Source organism: Apis mellifera, linkage group LG16, assembly GCF_003254395.2.
Source record: "Apis mellifera strain DH4 linkage group LG16, Amel_HAv3.1, whole genome shotgun sequence".
Classification (NCBI taxonomy): domain Eukaryota; kingdom Metazoa; phylum Arthropoda; class Insecta; order Hymenoptera; family Apidae; genus Apis; species Apis mellifera.
The window spans coordinates 6,599,943-6,626,070 of record NC_037653.1 but is presented as its reverse complement, the minus strand read 5'-3'; the positions used below and the strand labels follow the sequence as shown (position 1 = coordinate 6,626,070).

Genomic DNA, 26,128 nt, shown 5'->3' with positions numbered 1-26,128 from the left:
TTATTAATTAAAAAGTATTTTATATATATATATATATATAAAATTCTTTTTAATATTATATATATATATATTATACATATATATAAATATGTATAATATATATATATATATATATTTATTTATTTATTTATTTATTTATTTATTATAATGGAAAAATAATATTAAAACCATGTATTTTATTATTTTGTAAGTTTTGTATAAATGGTGTACTTTATTATTTACACTTCTTTTGCACAAAAAATATTATACTGTTTTTATTCGAATTTTATAATTGATCATATATCTTATCTAACATAAAAATATACAGTCATGTTTTTTTTGATACACGTCAAAGTGCAAAATATATGAATATTTTTCAAAAATGAATATAAGGTACGTGTAATATTTATTTATCTGTATTGTATTCCAACTAAATTGGAACTTTATAATTATGTAATATTGCTTATTTTTTTTTAAAGTAAAATGTAATAAATTATTAGTAACTTAATTAAAATAACATTGCTTATTTGGTAATTATTCTATAGTAGTCTATAGATTTGATATTTCGGATAAAAAATCCTCGTCAATTGGTAAATTTTCATGTAGCAAAACCATATTAACATTTAAACTATCACCAAATTCATCGTCTATATATAAATCTTCAATTGTATTGTCTGGAATATCCTGTAATAATATAAAGGTAAAAATATTTATTAATTTATTCATACTTTTTTATTAATTAACAAAACATATATATATAAACATTTAATGAAATGTTTACCCCTCTGCGTATAGGTAATTTTCCTAAAGCTGAATTGTTAATTGTTCTCAATTGACTCAATGTTGCTGGTAAGGAACGCCGTCTTGGTAAAGTACTTTGATAACATGTTTTGCAATTTTTATTGTTTGGAGTGTCATTTATGAACATTAAATCAAAATTTGTTATAATAGATTTCGGTTCGTTTTCCTTAATTTTCAATTTAGTATCATAATTGTTCCGAGATATTCCATTTTGTACTTCTAAAGAATTAGCATTATCCTCAATAATAATTATTTCATCATTTGAAGATTCAATCTTTTCTTTTTTCGATATATTATCATTATACGAATTGTTAAATTCATTCGATACTTCAGCAATACATTCGCAAATAAAATTTCTGCTACATGTTGTATTATACGAATGAGTGCATGTTTCAATACTAGCAATACTAACATCAATGTTGTTATTAGGTTTTTTTTCTGTTTCATCGTTAGTTATTGCGTTATCTATATTAGATTCATTAAACGAAAATGTTTTATTTTTCGTTATTGATCGTTCAATATTTTTAATTTCTTCATTGTCGTCGTTAACTTGTAAGTCATATAGATTTTCGAAAATATATTTATTATCTTGATTATTGTCTCCTGTTACTTCAAAATCTTGGTAGGATCTAAATGTAGGAGATTGACATAATTCGTTTGTATTTGGTGTAATAGAACGAACAATTTTTGTAGCTCTGTCTAAAGCGTCTTTTAAGATTTGCAAAGGTTCACTTTGATTAGGTGTTATAGAATTATTTATATTTTCTGATATTTGTGTAAGTCCTTCCTGGCTGGTTTCTGTCTCAGTTGCTAAGTTTTATAATAAAGATTAATTGTTACATTATAATAAAGATTAATTGTTATAATAAAGATAAAAAAATGCTAAAAGTTGTAGAATACAACAATTTCTCTAGAATAATTAAGCAGTATCAATAGTTTTCTGCTATCCTAAGATAAAAAAGTTAAAAAAATATTTTAATTTTATTATATTTATTAATTTATTACCTTCCATTTTACTTTTTATGACATAAGTATTATCGCTATTAATAGATATCGATTCTGTCGTTTGATTTTTGGTCACCGTTTCAACAGAGACAGTATCGCTTTCATCTGTCTGTTGTGCAAGATAGCGCGGCTATAATTAATATAATAAAGTTCATTACGATAATTTTTCGGTGAATCTTAAAAAATAAAATAATATAAATTCTTACGGATTCATCAGCACAAATTCTTCTCATTTTGGATAAACAAATTAATTTCTCTTTTCTCCACAAAGAAGTTTCGAAAAAGCTTTGAGGATCGGAATTTAATACTTGTGGTTGTATTATTGCATCTTTAATGTTTTCAGGCGTATGTAAATAGGGAATCTATAATGTTACATTAGAATATAATAGATTTTAGATTGATTATTAAAACATGTTTCGTGTTTTAAAGAAGATCATACCTTACGATATGATTGAAATGTTGATTTTAAATAAGACGAATCATATTGATTGGGAGACTTATTGCATTTTGGCTCTATACTAGTTCTATGACTAGCTGGTTTATGTGGTTCGTAATCCTTGCTTTTTATTTCGGTGAATATCTTATCTCTAATGGTTGGACCTAATTGTAAAAAAATTATAAAAAAATATCATAAATTTTTTTATCATTTTTATCATGTATTTATGAAATAGAATATTAATAGAGAATTAGAGAGATGAATAGAGAGATGAATAGAGAGATGAAATAGAATATTAAAAGAGAATACTAATAGTGAAATAGTATACTAATAGTATAATAAAAAAAAAAAAAAAATTCATACATACTTATATCTGTAGATATAGGTGATGAATCACTACCATAGAAAAAATGTTCCCTTTTGCTCGCTAATACTTTTTTTAATTGTTTCAAATTAGTTCTTGCGTCTTTGAAGGACTCATCATCCGTGGATTCTAATAATGGCGATGAATACATAGATGTTGTTCTTGATTCTGCTATTTCCTGTGGTGCTTTGACTTTTTTGTATGTACTGTTCCATGGTTGTAAGATTTCCTTTGCAGATTCTTCTTCATTTTGAATGATATCCGGTATTTTTTTAGTATAAGTCGGATAGTCAATTTTTTTACAATTATTATGTAAATTGTTGAAAATATTTGTATTTTTTTTTATATCGTTTCTTGCGTTGCCTTTAATATCGTCAGCAAAAAAATCCATTTCTTCATCGTGAGATTCTTGGTTTAGAGTTTGTTTGGACATTGACTTTTTTAAATGCAAATGTTGTTTCGACGGAGAGTCCGCATTTTTCGAGGAATAAGATAATTGTTTGGTCGAGAGGCTTCTGAATAATTTCGAATTCTTATTTTTTGAAATAGGAGATTTCTTTTGCAAGATGTAAGTTTTTTGTAAGATCTCATTATTATTATTCATATACTGATCGATATATACGGGTTCTACATTCTCGTATTGCAGCTAAAATATTATATTAATATTATAATTTTTTTATGAAAATGGTGTTAAAAGAGAATCTAAATTTTTTTAAAAATCAAAAATTAAACAAAAAAATTTAGTTCTGTTAATATATTTAATAAAGCATTTAACATTTAAGATATATAAAGAAATTAATATTTCATTGAACTCTAAATTTAAATGATTTTTTACAATTAAAATAATATAATATAATATACCTCTAACTTTTGAAGAAATCTACGCATTCTATTCATATCCAATGTCCTTTTATTAACATCTAACTGCAATCCAGCTTCTAGTAAATTATATAATAACGGTGGAAAATTATACAAATCCATAATAACACCACGTTTCCAATGTACATATTGTCTTTCAACATCTGCCTTATTATATCCATTCCACGGTACATGCACTGTTCATCAGATTAAAAATCAATATCTTTTTATTAAAAATTAATAATTTTAAAGAATAGATATATATACATATATTTATAAACTATACATATAGGATATATTATTTATAAAGTCTGAAATTAGTTGTATTTAAAAACAAATAGAAAATAAGAAAATTATTTTTTCAATTGTAAATTCCACTTTTTCGAAAAAAAATTTTAATAAATATTTTGCATATTTGTATAATAGTAGATGAAATTTTTTTCATCGTACGAAATAAAATGTTGAAGATCAAGCAGCTGTTGAAACTATTTAATAGCAAATAAAATCTCGACAAATGTGATTTCCTTTCCTTATCGGTTCTAAACCAGTTTTATATCGAGAGGTTGGCGGTATTTCTAGTTGAAAAGTTAATCTCGTAATCGTTCAGATTCAGGTGAAGAAATCCACGCGCATGAAATTCCTCGAATACTCAAATTTCATTCAAGATTATTATAAGTATGATTGAAATGCGTTAAGAAATTTGATAAATAAGATAAATTTCCAAGTATTATCGAGAATAGAGATAATAATAATTTGATTAAATACTTACTTGTACACATTTCCCAAATTAATAAAGCCAATCCATAGACATCGCTCTCCTTATATGGTTCGTAACCATGAAAAAGTTCTGGCGCTTGCCAGCGGAAAACTTCGGCACGTAAACGTTCCTCGTATTCTCTCTTTGGTTTTGGCTGTAGTTGAGTTGCAAAATAAAAAAAAATAATCAAAAAAGCATTATAAAACATTTAAAACGTTAGACAACAGATTTTAGAATGATAATATTTATTTTTATTGCTTATTGCAATATTTATTTTTTATCTTTTCTATGGTTCAATAATATTATATTGCATCTCTTATTTATATTTAAATATCTCCTATTTCATATATATTGCAATATTAAATACGTTTGCGAAAAAACTCAAATATAAAAATCGGTGTGAAAACATAATGGTAGATTGCAAAAAATTCGCAGAATTTATCTAAATCTTCTAATTCCCATCATTCTAATCTTTTATCATCTGCTAATTTATATGCTTATTTCATAAATTATAACATTAGTATCATATCTAGTATCATATCATTCGAAACAATAGGAAAATTTTTTTAATAATTTATGAAAAAGATATATGATGAAAAATAGAGGATAAGATTTTAAAGCTAATTACATACATACATATGTATACGTTGATTTTTTAAAATAATTGACGAAAAAATTTTTCGAACGAATTATCTTTTGATTATTTTTATTAAAGAGAAAAATATTTGTGTGAAATAAAAATTTTAAGAAATATAAAGTTACGTATTATAGTATAAAATTGATAAAAATAATAGTAGATATGTTTATGCGTGTTTAATTTGATCATCTATTCAAAAATAGTATACACGACAAATTTAGTTATCTATACTACCTATGATTTACGTGAATTTCCATGCTCCGGTCGTTCAATATAATTAAGAATGTTACGGTACGGTGATTTTATTCAAAAATGAACATTTTGTGAGAAGCAACGCTGACAATTTCCTGCCGCGAAATACTGTTAGGTGCGCCAATGAAAAAACGGATATGACGCTACATTGACTTAATTTTAACTATTTATACTTTACGAAATTATAATTACGAGATCTCGTGCGAGTCGATGATGAAAATATCAAATACAGATTTCGAATTGTAAAACATCGTTAATTTTTTCACAGAAATTTCGACAAAAATATACTTATGTAATGTGTGAATTATTCTCCGTAAATTCTCGATTTTTATAGATAGTATAATAATCAATTCATTTAATTTTCAATAGTGAAACCAACTTTCAACGTATTATTTCTTACCTTTATTGTTCTTTATGATTGGAATCTTCCTTTTATTAATAATAACCTGATAATTTATTCAATGAAGAATAATTATTTACTTTAATTTCGTGAAAGTTGTTTCACATTAAAATTATAGTAATATAATTGCAAAATAATAATATACCGAATATTATTGCATTGTATTATATTTTTGTTTATAAATATTTTGCATTATTTTCAAGAAAATAGAAAAGAATTATTCACAATATTCTTTATTTATGATTTTATTTTATTCTTAGATTTTATTTTAACTGATAAAATATTCATTGAGATGATATGCAAAAAATAAAGTTTTAAAAACATAATTTAAAATCGTAATATCATTAAAAAAATGTTGAATTCAATGTTATAACGAAATATTTAAGATATTTCATTATAACTAAATATATACACTTACATTGTTGATATGCATGGCCAGTTCCCATCCACCTAGTTTTATGATACCATTAGAAGCCAGATAGACGCAATGCGAACTGATGGCAGTATGCACATAGCCGCGCATATGAGAATGTCTTAAAGCATCGGATAGTCTTCCCCCGCATTTTGCAATACCTTGCATGGATATTCGTTCACCCTGATCGTGCATATAATGATAAAGGGTACAATCGACAGATTCAAAAATAGAGACTAAACCATGATCGTCAGTAAAGGTGGTGGCCATTAACAATAGCACGTTAGGGTGTCGAATTTCTCTGAACAAAAAAAAACATAAGTACCATATACAGATAATTGTTAATAAAATGAATTATGAAAAAATAAAATTTTAAAGATAATATGTATAAATTTAATTTTTTTTTATATTATTATTATTATCAAAAATTACTATTAGATAACAATTTATTTTTTAATTCTTTTTATTAAGTTAAATTATCAATAAAATTCCATTATTTTCTACGATATTAATCGGTACATACGAAAGTATATCTAAATCTGCTTTCACAGCATCTTTGCATTCCGGATGTGAATGCCTCTTCAGTGAAACTCGAGTATTTTGCCATTCGGCAAAAATTAATTCTAGATATCGATCTTCTGTGCCGGCTATCCATCCAATTTCAAAAATTTCAGGAGCTGCTATATGTGGTACACCTGGTATAATTGATTTCAATTCTTGTGATTTCCATTTATTATCGCATTTATTGTTATTATTTTTCGATGAAAGATCGGCTCTTAATTTATCAGGACTGTTCGATGTCTCAATCTCCACGTCGTTGGAAGATCGTCTTCGATCTATGAAAGCTTGTAGTGCATTACGATAAGACTCGCTAAAATCAGAAATGAAAATATTATAAGTAATATTTAAATATTTATATTTTCATCAGTATATATAATTTTATATTCAATAACTAGTTTAATCTATTTAAACTTATTTAATTTTATTAAATTATTATATTTCTTAATTTATAAATCATATAAATAAGTTAATTGAGAAACACTGATTTTCATTTGATAAAATCAAATTATTTGACTTATATTTACTTAATTTTCCAATTTTATGTATATTTATTAGTACTTTAACCTACATTCTATATTATAAATCACACTTACATATTATATATTGTTAATTAATATTATACAAAATATTTGTATTAACTTTTGTGCACATTCACAAATTGAGAACCTTTTCAAATTTACACTACTTTCAACATAAAACGAAAATTTCACATATGACAAAGGATAAAACGAAAAACAATTGATATTCTTATAAGATACTAATATTACGCAGTACCATAGTGTAATCGATATATGTAAATAGAAAGTCAGAATAATAATAATAATGTGTTTAAAAACTAGAAAACATTGCAATCTCAACCGAAGAATAAAATATGATAAGGCGTTGATCAGAACTATAGCGGATGCTGTCAGTTTGAATTTTCTTCACAATGTATATATATATATATGATATAGGTTAAGAGTTTATTGTTTTCGTACGAAAAGTATAACACTTACTTGACAGTACGTCTGCGATTGTATTTCATTCCTTGTCGGTTCTTCACACCATCTGTCATTTTTAAAATGAAAATAATCGAATTCTGTTCTATGTCCACTTAATACGTCCCTTAAAATTATTTCTATGGTGGCACCACCGGTATGGTGGTAACGCGTGTATCTATTAGATCGAATCATCGATCTTATATCGATAAAAATATTAACTGACATTTGCCATTGGTCATGCTTGAATTTCTCGAATTATGATTGGCACGTTGCGAATTTGAATTTTTAAGAAGTGGTTATAGCGTTGTTGTGATTGACGAGTCAGTTTCTCGATGTAAAATAAGTGAAATTTTTAAAAATATGTCAAAGTGTTTGAAAAAGTAAGCAACATTTATCATAATTAAATAGTATTCGAATGAATTTTGGATTTTTGCGTGAATATAAAGAAGGATATAGTGTAAATTTGGAAATCCTAACCAATATAACTCTTATCGATCAATAGTAATTGCAGTAATAAATAATTTTTCATCGAACATGACAATAATTATTTTTTTGTTTCAGTGAAGTTTAATATTATCATAATAAAATTCGATCCAATACTTTCGAGAGAAAAAAAAATAGAAGTATTATAATGCCTTTGGATTGCTATATATGCAACAGCATATGGTGAGTACTCATTTTATTGAATAAAAAACTTGTTTTACGAGTGTCACATGTTTGTATTATCTTAGAACGTCTAATGAAGTTGTCATATGTTCCTATTATTTAATAATATACGTGAAAAATATATACTAATGAGTATATTTTATTGTTGTAATTTACATTATAGCTTAATTAACCTTTGCAATTTGCGTAAAATTAGATAATTTTAGGGAAATATCAAATATAATAACTTACTTATTCAGGCCATACTGCTTTTGTGTTAAATTCCACCCATTTCGATCTCGTATGGTATCTCTGAAAAAATATTTAGTACATTCATGTCATTGAATTCGTAATAATTGAAAAAGAAAAAATTAAAAAGTGAACAATTTGGTACATTGAATTTATTCGATCGATAAGTAAAGAAAAATATCGATATTTCCAATATATAATTATTTTCGAAGAAAATAAATATTAAACGATATTATTATAAACGATATATAATAATATTATCGATATAATAATAAGATTCTTCAGAGAAAAAATAACGATTAGAAATACACCAGTTTTATTTGGTTACGATCCAAAGAACTAGGGAGGTTAGTAGAACAACTCGACTAGGAAAAAACGAAGCATCGCGGAAAGTGAATAGCCTATGTCTGTTCTTCACTTGCGAAATTCCAGATTCTATGAACTTGTTTATACTTTCTCCGATTCCTTTTTCATGGATCGTAGAGCAACGACACTACCGACATGATTGTTCTTTTCCTATTTTTTTCCTCTTTATTTCTTCCTGTGTTTGTTTTTTTTTCATTTTACATATGAACTGTAATGTAATCTCATGGTAATTTTAGATGAACGATTCATGATTTAGAAAGATAAAATGATTTATCGAAAGATAAAATTAATAGTATTAGAAGTATTAGTAGTATTGACTAGGAATTCCCTTCTATTCTTTATTTATAAATATATTTACGATTTCAATTTAAAGAATTTAGGAATTATAGGAAATTCAATTAAAAAGTTATTACAAACATTTTCATCTAAAAATGTATTATTTGAAATTAGTTTTTTAAAAAGTAAATTGCAGAGAAAATAAATGTACTTACAATTGAAGAAATGAAGCGTAAACGGCAATTTCTTCAATTGAATTTAAAGTATTAGGCAGAGTTTCGTTAAAGAATCTCTGCAACCAATTGCCAGAACAATCAATTAAACTCTGCGTAATGGTTATACCGATGGTTGAAATTGATCCTAATAGTGCTGGATTGTTTTTGTTTTATGAATGTTTACGCTAATTAACTTTTATTTAATTCCATTGAAATAACGTTTTTTATAAATAATATCTTATATTAATACAATATTAAATTCAACGAGAATATTTTTAGTTACAAATTGCACGTTTAATTATAAAACAAATTTAATTTCACGTTATTAATTAATTTAAATTTGATTAATTCATATCGTATAAAATACAATTAAATATAAATTTAAGAAAAAAAAATTAATTAATTTCATTAATCGATTTGAAATTTAAATAATATATAATAATATTAAATTAAACGTTGTACAAAGTGTATTGGAATCACATACTTTACTTTAGTAATAATGTGAAATATTTTATCGATGCTATCTCTTGTAAATTCTATCTCGGTTAACACGACACGACTGTCGACGAACACAGGACGAAATATAATTAAGACTTTCCAATTCATACTCGAAGAAGACCGATACACTTTATCTTGAAGCTGATATAAGAACTTTATATCGCGCTTCTTTGAAATTCAATATAAGAATGGTAACAACGTGGTGCACGATTTAATAAAATAACTAATTTTTATTTCTATTTCTGTGCCGGTGAAATCAGGAAGATAATGATAATGCAATCTGATAAAACTATAATCTACTAACGGATGCGAATGCTAGTAGTGTAAAAGTAGCACACTTCCGTGATTCAATTCATTTGAATATATTCACTTAATTAATGTTAAATACCAGCGTGGGTTCGTTAAGAAGCATACCAACAAAACATTAGCAAGAGGCTGATTTGATTTGGTTGATGATCAGCCTTGATTTGATAATAATCTTCGTTGGAATTGAGAAAAGGATACCAAATGAAAAAAAATTTCACCATCTATAAGATAACACAATTATAATCGTAGAATTTTAAAAATGGGAATTTCATAGGATAATAAACGTATCGTGTAATTGAAAATATGCGCTAGATACATATTTTGTTCACATGAGATCCAGATCAATCAGGATAAAATAAGAAAATCAAACGTAAATACTATATCCTATGGCCGCATTTCACATTTCTTGTAGTAAACTGGATGTCCAGTTATAATTTTTCTCCAATTATAAGTAGTTCACTAATAATATTATAATGTTTAATTATAAAGTTATTATATATAAAATACATTAATTACAAAATAATATTAATTAATGAAATTGACATTGATTTAAAAATCTTTCTTTTTTTTTTTTTTTTTTAGTTAAAAAATCTTAAAAGTAACAATTTTAAAACCTATAACATTAACTTTCAGATTTAATTTATTACGTAAAAGAGATTCAAATGAAAAGTGGATAAATTTCATAAATATTTATTATCTAACTTATGTAACTTGGGACATTAAACAAAATTTATGCATTAAAAATAATATCGAATAATAGAAAAAATAATAAACGAGCAATATTAGTTTTATATTATTTTTTTTTTTTACCTCTTGTTAAAATATAAATCCTATTATATAATTATTATTTTGTATTTAAAAAAATTTAATATAATATGATTTCTTAAAATATCTTACACGTGATAATTAACGGATGGGAAATAATATTTTAATTTTGCTCTTTAAATTGATACTGTAGAGGTTTCTATGCAATCCTCGTTGATACCACGGCGTAATTAATATTAACAGAGAAAACAAAGTACAGTACGCTTAATAAATCTTTATTACGCGCTCGTGAAGCAAGAACTGACCTACCGCTATTCTCAGATCTACATCGTCACAGTTTCATTACCAGCAATTATGCAATGTAAAATAAGATAATTTGTGAGTTTTTTTTCCCCAAGCAGCAAATTTTACATCTTAATCTTTTTAAAATAATAACGATAACAAAATTTAATTATCATTCCAATTTCATTTCTACGATATTAATTAATTCCATTAATTTTTGCAAAATCTTTTCTATTTTATCTAGAATACTCGATAATAAACAAATCATTCGTTTCACGATGATATCGTGTAGAAAAACACAGTTCGTGTAATAATCATATTTATATCACTTACATGTGTATCATTATAAGAGAACGGGCATCGTTACGTTGTTGCAAAGCTGCGTTGATGCTAAGGTAACGGTCTACCTGTGCTCACCTCCAAACTATACAAAAGACTTCGTTCTTTTTCGAGCCGTAATTAACCCGTGTCTTCGATACGGTTGAAACATTTTCGGGACATTTTCACAAAGCAAAAAGTAAAGCGCGGTATCAACGAAGAAATCCGTTTGATTTTGTACTTTTGCGCGGTCATCGTTGTCACGATTGAATTTTTAACACGCTTCGACATCAACAATGATTTTATTCATCGGCCATTATTAAATATCTCTTACTTTTATTGCTAATTTTATTGTCTTTTTATTCCATCGCGAAGAATGAAATATCTACGTGTTTTTTTTTAAAAAGAATGTTATATCAAAACGAGTTTATTTTTTAACTTTCGATTCGAGCACGCGTGCACGGTTGGCCGATGATCTAACAGGATGTTAATTTTTTGGATCACCAACTGCATTGAATTCCAACTGTACGGAACAACAGCTCGATGGAATTTGTTTCGAGGGATACCGACACTGTAGAATTTTTAACTTCGTAAAATTATGCGAAATATTTCGTATCACGGCTAACTAAACTGCGAATAGTTTTCGCAAAATAGAAATGCAAGGAATTTCAAAGAACACATCGATCCAAGGAATTTTCAACTTCACAGAACATTAGCTCCGCGAGAGATTTTGTAGAGTAATGGCCTTCACGGATGTTTCAAGTACTCCGTGTTTATATTTTATATTCTCGGATAAAATTTCGATTTCGAAACGCATCAATCCATCTTATGTTCTGAAGAATCCTTCGAATATTAAATATTTCAATTAACAGTTCACGGAATCGGTATATTAATTATACTTGTGTACGGAATTAACGTCTTCGATCCAATATGAAAATCAATTTATCTCGAATAAAACTGTCACCTTCGTGGAAACCAACGTGACGACCAAAGCGTCGATAGAATCGCGTGAAAAATTCGATATCGGAAAGATATTTCTAAGACACGCGTAGATCGCGCGATTCGAAGCGGTAAATAAATTGGACGCGGCGAACACGGCCCCGCGGTGACGGACACTGTCGTTTTAGATCGTCATTTCACCGCAAATTGTCTGAATATTTTAGAGCAGGGGAACCGGTTGCAGCGACGTCTATGATAAAGCGTATACAATTCCCTTGTCGACGAGTTGCGTTATAGGTGAAGGTTACCGAGTTCGTGACGTTCGTCGGTTGATAATGAATAGAACCGAAAAGCGAGAAAAAGAAGAAAAAGAAGCGTTAGCGCGCGTAACGCGAGAAATGCTTGATTTTCATGATGACTCGAACGAAATCGCATGATCGAGAGAAGAGACTGGAATCTGCAAGGATCAATTTTACGTGTTATATAATCAAATATATTTTCTAATATCTTTTACGAGTGATTTAAATATTTATTGATAGAGTTATTGATATTGCGAGTAAATGGACCTGTATGGAAATTATTTATTGCACAGGTTTTTTGTGTTGTGAGTTTTTTTTATTTTTTGGATAAAAATTATATTGTGGCAAACCTGTATACAAATTTACCATTGCACAGGTTAATTAGGTTAGTACGTATATGTGTGACCTGTACGAAGGTGTGTTATTGCACAGGTGTATAGTATAATAGATTTTGATGAAATATTTTGATGAACTTGTTCCCTTTGAAATAATCATCAAAGATAAATATTCTTGCAGATTCCTTCTCAGAAAATAATAATATAATACAAAATTGAACTTGACTTCTTCGAATGGAATATTAATTTCAGAGATCTATATATTTATATTTATATTATAAACGAGGTGGAAGATGTTTATCGGATATTCCTCTAATGGATTTCGAATAATCAAAATATTCTAATTAATTACTTCAATTACTTAATTACTTTACATGATTTTACAACTTTTAGCAAAATGAATTTTCATTATATTTCCCGGAAACGCGATACCACACGTGAAACGTTTGGGAATTAACGCGAAGATGTTCTACCCTTTTTATATTGCAAACTATTGATTAAGATTAAAATATATATCTAGGATTCAATTAAAGAGTTGAAACGAATTTCAACTCTGTAATACAATGTTTTTCTTCAACCTTGTTTTCTTCGTGAAAGAAATCAATTAGTCTCGAGAACAATCGGATGGAAAATGAAAATTTATTTTCCCATTTATTATTAATTCGATTTCTCGCCTCGTAAAGGGCTACCACTCGTTCCGTTCGAAGAATTTCCGTAACGTTACGTAAAAGTGGATCATTTTATTTTCAAATGCAGGTTGGGGCATGGAACAATTGTTGTTGTAAAGTATCACACGCGTGATACGTTTAGTAATCGTAATTATCATATTCATTGTTGTAACGCGGTGAAAGAAGTGGGTGTTCATTTGTTACCGGTGTTTCGAACAATGTAAAGTCTCACTTTGTTGAGCACCGTTTCCTGCCCCACGTTTCGGCCTGTGCGACAACAACAAATGATGAGAACTTGCAATAATAAAAATTCACCGTTACGTATCGATTGTTCTCACCTTTTCTACCAACGAATTAAAAAAAAAAAAAAAAGGAAAGTACAAAGAAATATTGGGAAAAAATTTCAATCATCAATTCGATTCTGTTCGATCTGTATTCTTCGACTTGACAAACTATCAATGATAAATTTACGAGTACGAAATACAAATGAAAATTAAGCATCTTTAATCTAAACTGACGTGATCGTTACTCGATCGATCTCAACTGATAATGTCAATAATGAAATTTGAGAAAAATGAATTTGAATAACTTTTAATATTTATTTGTTCGCCCTTTTCAGTTACATTTACGCTACATTCTACGAAAATCGACGATATTACACCACTCGTAACGTAAAATTCGTAGAATTTTATCGAATTCGTAGAATTTTATACAGAAAGGAGATACTCGGTACGCGATGAATAAATTCGAAAATTCGTGGAACGTTTGAGAAATATGATGAAATCATCGCGCCGATTTCTCCCCTAGATAGCCTTATTGCGTTACAAATTTGTTTTTATCTTGAAGGTTGATTCTGTTTTCCTTGACATTGTACAACGTATATTCTTCGTTCGAAAACAAATTTATTGCGATTTTGGAATGAAGTTATATGGCTACGATTCGTGAATTATATCTCTAATAAATTTATTTTAATTCCCCTTCCCCTTTGCATGATTTTCTTCTAATCCTCTTGAATTGAAAAACTTAATGATGATTCAAAAATGATTACTTTTCAATGATAGAAAAAAAAAAAGAAGAAAAAGAGGGATTTAGAATTTTCTATTCTCGTAGGAAATAAGAGTTAGAAGAGATCGTAATATCCATCGATTATAACGAAAATTGTATAATAATTACTCTTCAAAACTCTTTGAGACAAGCATCTGTAAACATCGAAGATTGCGACGTATTAACAAGTGTGACATTAACAATTCAACCGTTACAGCTTTATACACTATGTACGTTCAATGACACTATTCCGTTCTTTAAATAAACGTTTCTTTTTCAACAGATGAAAAATGAACGACCTTGTTTTGCAAACAATTTAAACATTTCCAAGACAATTTTGAAGAAATGTTATATTTTATTACGAAAAAAGAAGAAAAAAAAGAAAAAAAGAAAGAAAGATCGAATTATCATTAATCCACTCTGAATATGTTGTTTAATAATTAATATTCGACTTAGGTTTAATCCACTTAATATTCTAATTAACATTCGACTCTTTAACATGTGATGGCGTGTTGCGAAAGTCAAAAAGCGTGTAAACATGCTTTGAATATTTTTAAAACATCCGCGCTCCAAAGATTAGTTATTTAACTTGTGGTAAAATCAATATATAATATTATATAAAAGGGGATTAATAAAGAAGAAAATAAGCAAATGTAAACGTTTGTAACGCTGTCGATAAATATTTCTCGTCGTGGTCGTGGTTGCAATAATTTTATCTTTCGTTTATTACCATTTAAAAAAAATCTTATCAGGTTGCCAATTTACCATGCGATTACGTTAAGGAAAATAAAGAGCTAAAAGTCGAGTACCATGATCGTTATCTCAATGTTCGAAGACAGATTGTTTTAAGCAACGTTAGCTGAAACCAAAAGATATATATATATATACATATATATAATGGAAGAAACTGACCTTTGGTGTCTTTTTTTTTTTGCAATGAAGCAATAAATGATTATGTTGCAAATTATGCTGCGGCTTAAAAAAAGATACGTACGTTTGATCTTTCATTCTGCTATTGAATCTTGAATCGTGAGTTTAAAAATCATTTTAAGTTTCAAGCGGTACATGTGAAGAAATGAAAACGTGTGTGATGTAAACTATACGTGTATTTTAAATTGTGCGAAGAAACGAAAATTTAAAACAATTTAAAATTCCTCACTATCAATGAGGAACAACACGCCACGTGACAATTTCTCCAAATTTCTTCCTCCAAAACTAGCTAAAATTATTTCTGACTTTTTATTTTTAACCACGAATACACACAGATAAAAAATTAGTTAGCATTGTTAGTCTTTGCCGAAATACGAAACACATTAGATACACATTATCAGTCGATAATTCTAACTATTTAACTAATAGCACAACACATCATCAAAAATTATTTCGATTAAAAGTTAAAAAGAAGATTCAACTATGAAACTTACTTTCTAAGCCACTTGAACATTCCCATCATACCCATTGCGCACGTGGCGCATCGGCAGACCGCTGTTAGATAAGGCTCGATCAACTGACAGGTGAACACCGCGACGCCGACAAGCGCTGTGAACGCTGTGAGATTGGTGCGCGGGGCGCGCGAATCGCAACGACTCGCTTCGTTTTCGCGACTGACGGGTTGACGAGAGCTCGAACGGCCGCGACACTTCCTTCTGACAACGCTACTGGCCGCCCGTTCGCCGTTCCTTCTCCGTCCTAACCGGCGATCCCCACTACGAGTATCCTGGACGTGTCTTCGGTATCCTTGCATACCCTTGCTCCTTGCGATCCTTCGCCAAGGGCAATAGAATCGAAGTGAGCTTCGCGACAATTTTCCCTCGTCATACCATCACTACGTGATCGTCTCGCGTTTCTCTCTAAGCTTTCATCCTACGAGTTTTTTTTTTCTTTTTTTTTTTGCTTCAGGATTAGGCGAAGGATTAGGGAAATTTTCTCGTTAATTAAGTTACAAGATCGGTGCACGCTTTTGAATAACCGATGGAGGAGAAAATATATATTTATATTAATTGCGAATCGGTTTTGAACCCGAGAACAAATGTTTATTGAAAGTGATGTTAGATAACGTAACAAATCGTAGGTTTATTTACGATCGAAGTTAAGCCACGTTATCGTGAAATTGACGATGACGCGTTGCAGATCGAGCATCGTGCGTGCAACAAAAAAGTGTTAACTTATCGTTACGATAATAAACTTACCGGTACCAGTCTTCTATTTCTTCTAACATTTTACAATACTTGGCTCATTTTACTTAGAAATTGTTAATCTAAAATGCGATAATCATCTCACTCCTCTCGTTCGTCATATCGTAATTTCAATGTATTTCGTCACAATAAAATAACAATTTTCTATTACGATTATCCAAATTCCTTTATTATTAACATCATAATTAAAACGGATGATGCTTGCTACGTTTCAGTTAGAAGAAGTTTCACTACTATTTTTACGTGGACAAGAATTAAAATCTTAACGATCTGTTCAGAGAAACTTGCAGCATGGTGTCGAACAAATCAACATCCGCGATGAGAGAAAGATGACTTGACTTTGATATCAAGTTTGACAACAAGTTTTGACTTCAATGAACCTTCTTACCTCTCGCTTTATCTATTTCGTATCGTATAAATATTTATATTTTTAGTTTTCTTAAAAATTTAATTTCCATTCGTCAAAATTTAGCGAGTGAAGTTTATAACGAAATATTTATTCGCTGCTCGATGCATCCGTCTAATCGTTGCAATTTCAATTTTCAACCGACAACGATCTTCCAATCTTGAACTGAATCGCTCAAATTGCATTCCTAGACGTTTGCTCGTTTTCTTCGCAGCTAGGAAGCTTTTTGCGAGGAATCGTTGTCAGCGATGAAGTTTGTTTGATGCGAGGAACGAGTAATGACGAGTGGCTTTTTTCGCTCGCTCAATTCACGAGATCTGTAGACGGCAATCAGTGCGATGAGTGACGATAACAAACAACAATTACTACGTGCTGTCTGCGGTAAAAGAGAGAACTGGGCCATTGGCGGTGAACGTGGGAGGAATGACACTTTATAGCGTAGGAATTGAAAATAAAGCTTTATTGCTGTTTTATGACACTGGAATTCCTAATCGTTCAAACCGTTAATTTTTCTTTAGCGTAAAATTCCAAGAAAATTGTCGTAGTTTTTGCAAACACTGAATTGTTTAATATCAATAAATAAAAAACTGAATTGTATATTTAGTATGGATGGTGGAAAAAATTAAGTGATCAAATATGATAAATTTGCTCAGATAATTTATTTTTATTATTAAAAATTAGTTATCTAATTTCATTATCTAAATTCATTCTCTTGTTACATTTTCTCATATAACGAGATATTTAGATAAATAAATAATATTAATATATAATGTAAATCATTATTATTGTTTGAGATAATTGTACAATTCATATCAACTCTTTAATTAAGAAAAATAAATTAAAATATATTGAGGTTATTATATATATATATATATATATATATATATATACAAATAAGTACATTGATTGGTTTTTGATATTCTTAACATCATTCTGCAATTGATCAATTTATTCACAATTTAAAGATAAATTCAATTACAAAAGACATCAAATTAAAAAATTACAATCATAATAAAACTGTAACAATTATGTATATATACTTTCATGTAGTTAGAACCTTTATTAATTTAAAGAGAAATATACTTTGTATTTAAATTCAATAAACATTTATCCACACGCATTTTCAATAGATTAATAGATTTGAATATTTTAGATTTTATTAATATTTTAGAAATTAGATTAACAATTATTCGATACTTTTATCTATCTTTTAGGACTAGTTGATCGTTGATTATTCAAGTTACATATATAATATCACATAAATAGAAAAAGATTGTTAAATAGAGGTAGAAGTTCAAAGAATTAGATTAATTTAAATATCACAATAACATTAATTCTAAGAAAGTTGAAATTGGCATCTGATAAGTCTTAAATGTTTCTTGAGTAATTTTTCTTATTTCCCTTTGAATTCCTTCTTCTTGATACCATTTAACGTGATTTCATCTCTTGCCTTATGCAAGAAGTGAATGCTTTCAAATTTTTGACTCGTTGTTGAGACTGTAAAAATAGAAACAGGAATTATTATTCATTATAAAAAATCTTTTCTTTCTTCTACTTTTCTACATTTTACAAAAAAAAAAAATTGTTCAATCGACTAAGAATTATTTTGAAAAAGATCAACATAGCTTCGATATACTAAGTAATATGCAACCATGTATGCACTGACGTAGCATCAGTTGCGGTTTATCAGGGGCATTTCTTTTTTTACGATTAAAAAACGTAGAGTATTAATTTTTCGACAAATACCTTGAAACCTCTGCGCAATCGATCCTTCATTATCGCTATAAATTCCGTGTAGGATAACTGGCCATCGCCATCGTCGTCAAAAAGCGCGAATACAGTGTCGATAATATGGTTGCTAAGTACACTTCCCGTACAAATTTTTACAGCCCGTTGGAATTCGTCTAAAAAGAAAAATATACAATTATTGCACAATTGTTCCATGGTTATATTCGGCGATGACACGTGGAAAAATCTTCTTAGAAATATTAAATATTTCGAAACCTTTTGATATTGGATGATCCGCAAGAGTGTACATTCGCATGGCTATCGAAAAGTCATCGAGGTTGTTCAAGAATTGATAAAAACGTCGAAATTCCTCGAACGTAATGCCAATTTGGAGATCCGAGTTTATCAGTATTCTGTCCAAATACTTATCATATCTGCAAACGGAATATAAATTTAATTATTTATAATCTCTCTCCTTATATTCCTCTCGCTTTTCTCCGTTTCTCGTCAAATTAGTTGCTTACGTGTACGCGTAATAAATAATTTAAAAGTTTTTACAATTACAATTACGTAGAAATTTTTACGTATAAGAGAATAAGAAAAGCTCGTACTCATCGGTATCGAGTTGAGTGTATCGTAGCAAAATTTTAGCAAAGTCTAGCTCGGAGATGGTATCGCGGCCTTTGCTAAATTCGTGAAATTCGAGTTCCAGAACTTCGTATTGAAGATTTTCCATGAAACGGGTGAAATCTTCGTATTTCAACTCGTTCTTTCCGTCTTTTCCAAAGAAGTATATCATCAGGCTTGTATCGACTGCGTGGCGGCGTTGCAAACCCTGCAAATATATATAACAGTTAGTACAAGTACAACGTTTCATCCTTTATCAATTAACCGTCTGGAATTACTACTTGTTGCGCACACCTGTTCATCGTCGATGTATTGGATTTGAATCGCTTCGGGGGTCATTTGCCTTTCCGTCAAAAGGTTTAGATTTTCCTTGGTTTCGGTACCGTGTCGTCCTCTCCACGCGTGACTGAAAACTTTCTCCATCTGTACGAAAGGAACAAGAGGAACGATTAAAATTTCTATCTTTATAATTCAAGGTGAAACCTTCACGAGAAAACGTATACAAGGTGGATTTGCATAACTTGTCTGAAATAAATGATAAGAGAGTTAGCATAACAGAGATTAATATGATTGCAGACATGTTAATTTCTCTCTGATTAAAAATTGAAATGCACAATAACGATGATTATATATTATAATGTTAAAGTTTTATCGGGTTATTATAATTCGAATTACTTACCTAATACTTTCATCGCGATATTATCACACGGACGATCCTCCAAAAATGCGGGAAAAACCGGTTAATCGAAGATTATTTCTCGGGCAATTTCAAACGTTATTTTCCTTTGCAAAAACTTTTGTCAGCGAATAATTAACAAAAAGCATCGGCCAATCGCGAAACACGCACGACTACTCGAGTCGCGACGGTAGCGTTGGCTACAAATCGCCGATCGAACGCAAACAATGCAATACAACACGTCGAAGATTTTATTCGAGAATAATGAATAAACTAAATTATTTGTATGGAATAAGTCGAGTTTATTCGTCATTGAAAATGAATAGATATGAAATTGTAGTATAAGAAGACAAATGTTTAATAATGGATAAATAATACATATTTGGAAAAGAATGTGAAGAACGATTGGTAAAAGAGAGAAGAAAAGGTGACAAAGCAGAGAGGCGAAGGAGAAGATAACGAAGATGTTAAAAAGGATCTCAGAAGAAGAAGAAGAAGAGAATGATAATAAATGAAGGAAAGTGACAAAGAGGGGATAAAAGGATTGTTGATAAAAAAAGAGGAAAGATGACAAAGGAGGAGAAAAAGGACAAAAGAAGCGAAGGATGATAAATTCTTATACGAATTATTTTATTCGTTGTTTCTAAATAAAGAGTAATTAAATAAGATTTTAAATTCTTTTCTAATACAAAAATATTCAATAGATTTCCTTCGCGTTGCTTGTTCGTGTTCGATCGGCGGTATATACCCATCACTATCATCGCGGTTTAAATATTATCATCGCTAGTCTATGCATTTCATGATTAGTGTTTTTTTATTAATAATTCGATAACAAAATCATAACGAAACATTTTTGCAAAGGAAAATATTTTATTTGAAATTATTTCAAGAATCTCCAATTCCCACATTTTGTGGGAGATGTCCTTTACACAGTGATTAAATGAAGACCAAGTCGTGTGTGTTTTTATTTACGTTATAAATTTTTTTTTCCAATTTCTGATAGCTTAATTTTATTTGAACTTATAATACAAGATCAGTGCAAAAATTCAAATCCACACCATTTATAAATTTTAGCTTAAAATTAGACTTACGTAAGAATTAGAGACAATCTGATTTTTCTCGTTTTGGTGTTAATTGCCACGAAGTTTTGGTTTATAAACGATCTCTTCACTTGGTGGCATTATGTGTATTAACTAATAAAATAACGAAAGTTATTTTAATTAAAAACGATGTAGAAAACACAAACTTAAATCCCCGTAAATTAAAATGATATAACAGGATCATAAATTGAAATTGTAAGTAAAAACAGCATAGATAGAAAAGCAAAAATGGAACAAAATGAATACAAACGTTTTATTCAAGCATTTAAACGAATGAAAAAAGCAATAATACTGATAAATTAATTCTTGATTTTTTTATAATAATTAGTCAGATAAATTAGTAGATCAATTTTTAAATTTTGCAGAAAAGAAAAAAAAAGATTTAAAATTTGTGAAAGTTATGTCGTCGAATATATTATCCATTGTTAGATGTCTATGATGAAGCGGATTAGATATTAAAGGCCAAATTTGCGAACTAATTACGATTTTTAAAGCGAGACGACTTTGAACCGTACAATAGCTAGCGTTCTACAATTGATTCCTTTTATCAAAACTCACTGCAGATTTCGTCTCATCGTCGATTTGATGCTTCTTCAGCTTGCCCCCGAATAATCGTCGAATCTGTGAAAAATTATAAATTGCATCCGTGCAAATTCTACTTCTATTCTTCGAGCATTATCGAATCCTTTTCTTCGTGCGGATTTTTCCTTCGTCCCCCCGGACGATGATCTCATCGATTTATTTCCTTAACTTAGGATCGCCTGAACGATTCGTCGGCCATTTTACCCACTCGTTCCGTTTCGTATACTCGAATTTAGAATCGCATTAGAAATCTTTCATACGAGAAATATTATCTAATATAATACTAAATGCATGCGAACAATTACGAAAAAAATGTTTTACCACGAGAAATTCCGTTTTATCTACGCGTTCGTTCCCATCCGTGTCGAACATGTTGAACGCGATCCGGAATCCCGATTTAGGCTCTGCAAACAAAATTATTAAACTTATATATTACTTCCACGCAATTCCAACGAAGCATAAATAATATAGGATAACTTACTGATGAGGATCGACAACAGGAACAGGTATTCCGTGTAAGAAATAATTCCTAGAAAAAAAGAAAAGAAAAAAGAAATATCAAAAATATCATTAACAAAGTAAATCGTAAATTATATACAACAATATACTCTCCCGATCCACGACTACGAATCTTCCCTGTTGCTTAAAAATTACTTCTCGATCGTTAAATTTCATTACGCGTCCGAACAGGCCCCGGATCCGGATCGATTTAAAAGGAGCCGGCCACCGTGTGGCCGCTCGATTGATACCCATTTAAGAAATAAATCCATTTATGGGGGAATGATGTATAGCTCGCGAACGGGTTTTGTTTACGACCACCCTACCGCCAATCCCTAATACCAATTTCCACGATAATCGCGTTAACTCGTCATCCGACCGTGACAAGTCGCCTTTGCATCGCGCGGCGAGAGAGAGAAGAGGTCAACTCAGATGAACCAACTTAGATACGCCCACCCATTTCTCCGGCTCATCCCCTTTCCCGAGATCGAGAAATACCAATAACTCAGACTTTTAACGGCGTTCCGTAAAAAGAAAAAAAAGAAAAAGAAAGGAGGGACACTCGAAGAGCTACATTTTCCACCCCCCTCCCCTCTGTTTTCCAAGAGATGGACGATCGCATCGATTTTGATCGCGCCGTTAACCGTGAAACGTTTTTCACACGGGAGAAGGGGAGAGAGTGTGAAAGTTTCCTTCGGATATTTTTGGAAAAGGAAGAGAGTTTGGAATCGGCTCTTCTCGGATCGGAAGATGGATCCGATCGGGAGAATTTCGGATTAGGAATAATCTTCCCCGGATGAAGCTGTCCGCCGAGCCGGCAAACATCAGAAAAACTCGACGCCCCCCCTCTTGAGTAAAAGCTGTCGGAAGAATGCGACGCTCCCTCGAATAGCATTGGGATTGTTCTAGAAATTTTCGTTCCTTCTCGGGAACGATTCGAAATGTTTATGTTTATTACGTATATTATTCCTGGTAAGTTTCGTGAACTTCTTTATTTCTCCTACTCTTTTACCACGCGGTGTGGAAGGAGAGAAGAAAAATCCAACTCGCAATGCGATTAGTAGAGAGAAAAAAGAAAGGAACGGATTTTTCTCACGTCGGTGAAACGTGCGATACTTTAACACTTCATTCATAAAATTCCACGATACATTCAATTACGATATATACTACTTGGTGCACGTTCGTGCAATAAGGAAGTATTCCATTTAGTCACGCCTCGGATTGGCTTGGAACAGCAACAAATCCGATATCGGTAACGCGAGACCTTTATACGCACGCTTTGCACGCTTTCGAGTTACTTACGAGTTGCCAATATCGTGTCCAACTCGCGAGAAACGAATTTCCTTCGAATTTCGCTCTTTCGATTCCTTTTCTCCTCCCCTCCTTTAGTCGCCTTAAGCTTCCCCTCCTTCTTCCCATTCACTCGCCACACGTCCCGTATAAATAGCGCGAATAGTTTTATCCTATTTTCCACTTTGTACTCGTCCGAAAGGAGAGGATGGAGAGGCTCGTTATATCGGAGATTCTGAGACGAGGATGGGAGAAGAAAAAGAGAAAGTGAGGAGGATACGGGGAGGAGGGAAGGAGTGACGGAACTCGTTTATTAGAGGGAAGTGTGAAACTGGCTCCGTGCGCGATTATTTGCATTTCCATTAGCGCGACAAACGTGCGGCGGACGTTCGTTCGGCGCGAAAAAAGGCGGGAAGAGCCCTGCCTCTGAACCAGCTGCACCGGTCACTCGTTATACCCCCTGTTATTTCGATGCTCGCAGGGGTGGCGGGATTAATTGCCCCCGTGATGCGCGAACGAGGCGGAGAGAAGTTGAGAAAGTTCGAAAGGAATGCGCCGGCCGAGCAACTAAATCGCTCGCTCCCCGCTTGATACCGCTTTCCTCTTATTCCTCCTGATTTGTTGCTAATGAAAACGCCCGCTAATTGATCCCGATTAAAACGTAAAACGGGGGAAGGCAATTTGTTATCCCATCGTGCTGGATAAAGATATTGGTACAAGTATAATAATAATAATAATTCTTATACGGATAGATCGCCGGTTATTTCTTTGTTGCTCGGGGAAATAATATATTCGAAAGTTTTCTTTTCCTTTTTTTTTTTTTCTTTTTCACGGAGGAAATATTTCCACGCTCTCGAAGAAACGTGTCTCTCGAGCCTCGAGAGACACGTTCGTAGCTCGTGTTCTCCAAGCTACGAATTCTTCTAAAAACTCGTGTTGAAATTTCTTTCCTATCGTAAGCGATGCTTTTTTTCCCTCCCCTCCTTTCCTCCTTTCCTTCTACTTTTGCTTCGCTCACCTTTGTCCCGAAGGTTTCTGAACATGTGCGAACTTCCATGCCGCGTCGAGGGGATGCTGTTCCTCATCACCTCCAGCTCCTTGTCGCTCAACACGCGTCTCTTCAGCCTCGCTGCAACGTCATCGAAATTCGTTCGTTTATTTATTTATTATTATTATACCAATTTTAAGCAGGGATTTCAGTGTATCGTCGTGTACTCGGTTTGGGGACGGTTTGCTCATCAAAGAAGCGTGAAAAAAAAAAAAAAGAGAAAGAAAACTGCATGCATAGAATGTTTATTTTATTCGTAGACGTGCGTTAAAATAGGAACGAATTCTTTTTCTCTCGATTTCTTTCCTATTTTTTTATTTTTCTCCGCTTAGCTATATTATTATTCGTGCCTCGATATTGGAGAGGAATATTTTTACGATTCGATGAAGTTATTACACTCGAGGAGGAATTAATTCGTGTTAAATTTATACGTGTTAAAACACGGATCAACTTAATTGCTCTTTAAACGGAATATCTTGTTTTTCTTTCCTCCGTTTTCTTACTAGAGCGTGAAATGTTGGCGATTAAAATAAGCTAAAACAAAGAAAAAAAAGGAGGAAAAGATGAGGAAGAAAACGTGTTAACGTGTTGTAGTCGTTTAATTTATTTTAAACGTGAATCTTATATTCATCAATTCTGTTTTAAAAACATGGTACAACACGGTAGTTTACAACCATCGAGATATCATTCGATTACACGAATATTTTAACGCGAAACGTTTCAATCGGTTCAGCCATTCCAATAACGAAATTCGAGAATTGTTGTATTTTCACGTAGAGTGTTTCGCAAAAATTGAAATTATCTACTCACGTCTAGGCTCAGATTCCACCATGCTGTCGAGGAAATCCTGAGGCGTCATGTACAATTGCCCATTATACTCGACCGATGCAAATTTTATGAATCTTTTTTCCCTCGTCGTTAGCTTCACCGCTTTCTGTGTATCGCCCTCCTTCTACAAAACATTCGTACCTTCACCATCTTCTTCCAACTACGAATTTTTATTTCTCGACGTTTATCAACACTGTTAAAAATATTTTCTGCATCGAAAATTTTAAATTTTAAATTTAAAATTTTATTTCGTGAAAATTGATCGAAAGATCGGGAACGAAAATTTTAGGGGAAGAATGGTAAACGTAAGTTTGTTCCATCGAGCGATGAAAATTCTTTCCCTTCGTTTTTTCCCCTTTTCGAAGACTGTTTAATATCAGGGTGAACGTGCAAATACACGGGCATGAAATTCACACGTTTTCTATATCCTGTAAAATCTGTACTCTCATGATTAAAGTGACTGTGCAACGTATATAAAACATCGATAAAATTCACCACTTGTA

The 26,128-nt window shown here is 30.8% G+C and overlaps 2 protein-coding genes across 8 annotated transcripts in view; both read right to left on the bottom strand.

Annotated features, from left to right (window-relative positions):
- Positions 1–187: 187 nt before the first annotated feature.
- LOC551685 lies at positions 188–16,406 on the bottom strand. 6 transcript variants are annotated; one of them, XM_006563149.3, is made up of 13 exons: positions 16,072–16,211; positions 8,340–8,399; positions 7,458–7,509; positions 6,425–6,772; positions 5,908–6,202; positions 4,213–4,354; positions 3,447–3,640; positions 2,589–3,231; positions 2,225–2,385; positions 1,992–2,147; positions 1,786–1,915; positions 761–1,590; positions 188–663 (listed from the first exon to the last, which is right to left on the bottom strand). In XM_006563149.3, the coding sequence occupies exons 3-13, from the start codon at positions 7,484–7,486 to the stop codon at positions 529–531; spliced, it is 3,063 nt and encodes a 1,020-aa protein (XP_006563212.1). In that variant the 5' UTR covers positions 7,487–7,509; positions 8,340–8,399; positions 16,072–16,211; the 3' UTR covers positions 188–528. The 6 variants fall into 6 exon arrangements, with proteins under 6 accessions (XP_006563212.1, XP_026301642.1, XP_016772501.1 ...); XM_026445857.1 differs by lacking the exon at positions 7,458–7,509 and having other exon boundaries at positions 16,072–16,305; XM_016917012.1 differs by lacking the exon at positions 7,458–7,509 and having other exon boundaries at positions 15,642–16,095.
- A 1,977-nt stretch (positions 16,407–18,383) lies between these two features.
- The window catches only part of LOC408562, a 151,121-nt gene continuing 143,376 nt past the window's right edge, over positions 18,384–26,128 (bottom strand). Inside the window, exons 3-12 of one of the 2 annotated variants that reach the window (XM_016917013.2) lie at positions 25,608–25,749; positions 24,768–24,878; positions 22,443–22,490; positions 22,283–22,365; positions 21,938–22,000; positions 19,898–20,026; positions 19,588–19,811; positions 19,253–19,410; positions 18,995–19,152; positions 18,384–18,745 (exon numbers count right to left, since the gene is read on the bottom strand). In XM_016917013.2, the coding sequence (XP_016772502.2) occupies positions 18,677–18,745; positions 18,995–19,152; positions 19,253–19,410; positions 19,588–19,811; positions 19,898–20,026; positions 21,938–22,000; positions 22,283–22,365; positions 22,443–22,490; positions 24,768–24,878; positions 25,608–25,749 (1,185 nt within the window). In that variant the 3' untranslated portion in view covers positions 18,384–18,676. The remainder of the gene's footprint in view (positions 18,746–18,994; positions 19,153–19,252; positions 19,411–19,587; positions 19,812–19,897; positions 20,027–21,937; positions 22,001–22,282; positions 22,366–22,442; positions 22,491–24,767; positions 24,879–25,607; positions 25,750–26,128) is intronic. The other variant, XM_016917014.2, reaches the window with a different exon arrangement.

Excerpts from the sequence above, each read along its gene's own strand:
- LOC551685 (XM_026445858.1), bottom strand. The coding sequence starts at position 16,391 with ATGCAAGGATACCGAAGACACGTCCAGGATACTCGTAGTGGGGATCGC. Across the intron at positions 6,773-16,071 it reads ATGTTCAAGTGGCTTAGAAA|CGAGTCTTATCGTAATGCAC; the intron begins GTAAGTTTCATA and ends TTCTGATTTTAG. Across the intron at positions 2,148-2,224 it reads CATTTCAATCATATCGTAAG|ATTCCCTATTTACATACGCC; the intron begins GTATGATCTTCT and ends GTAACATTATAG.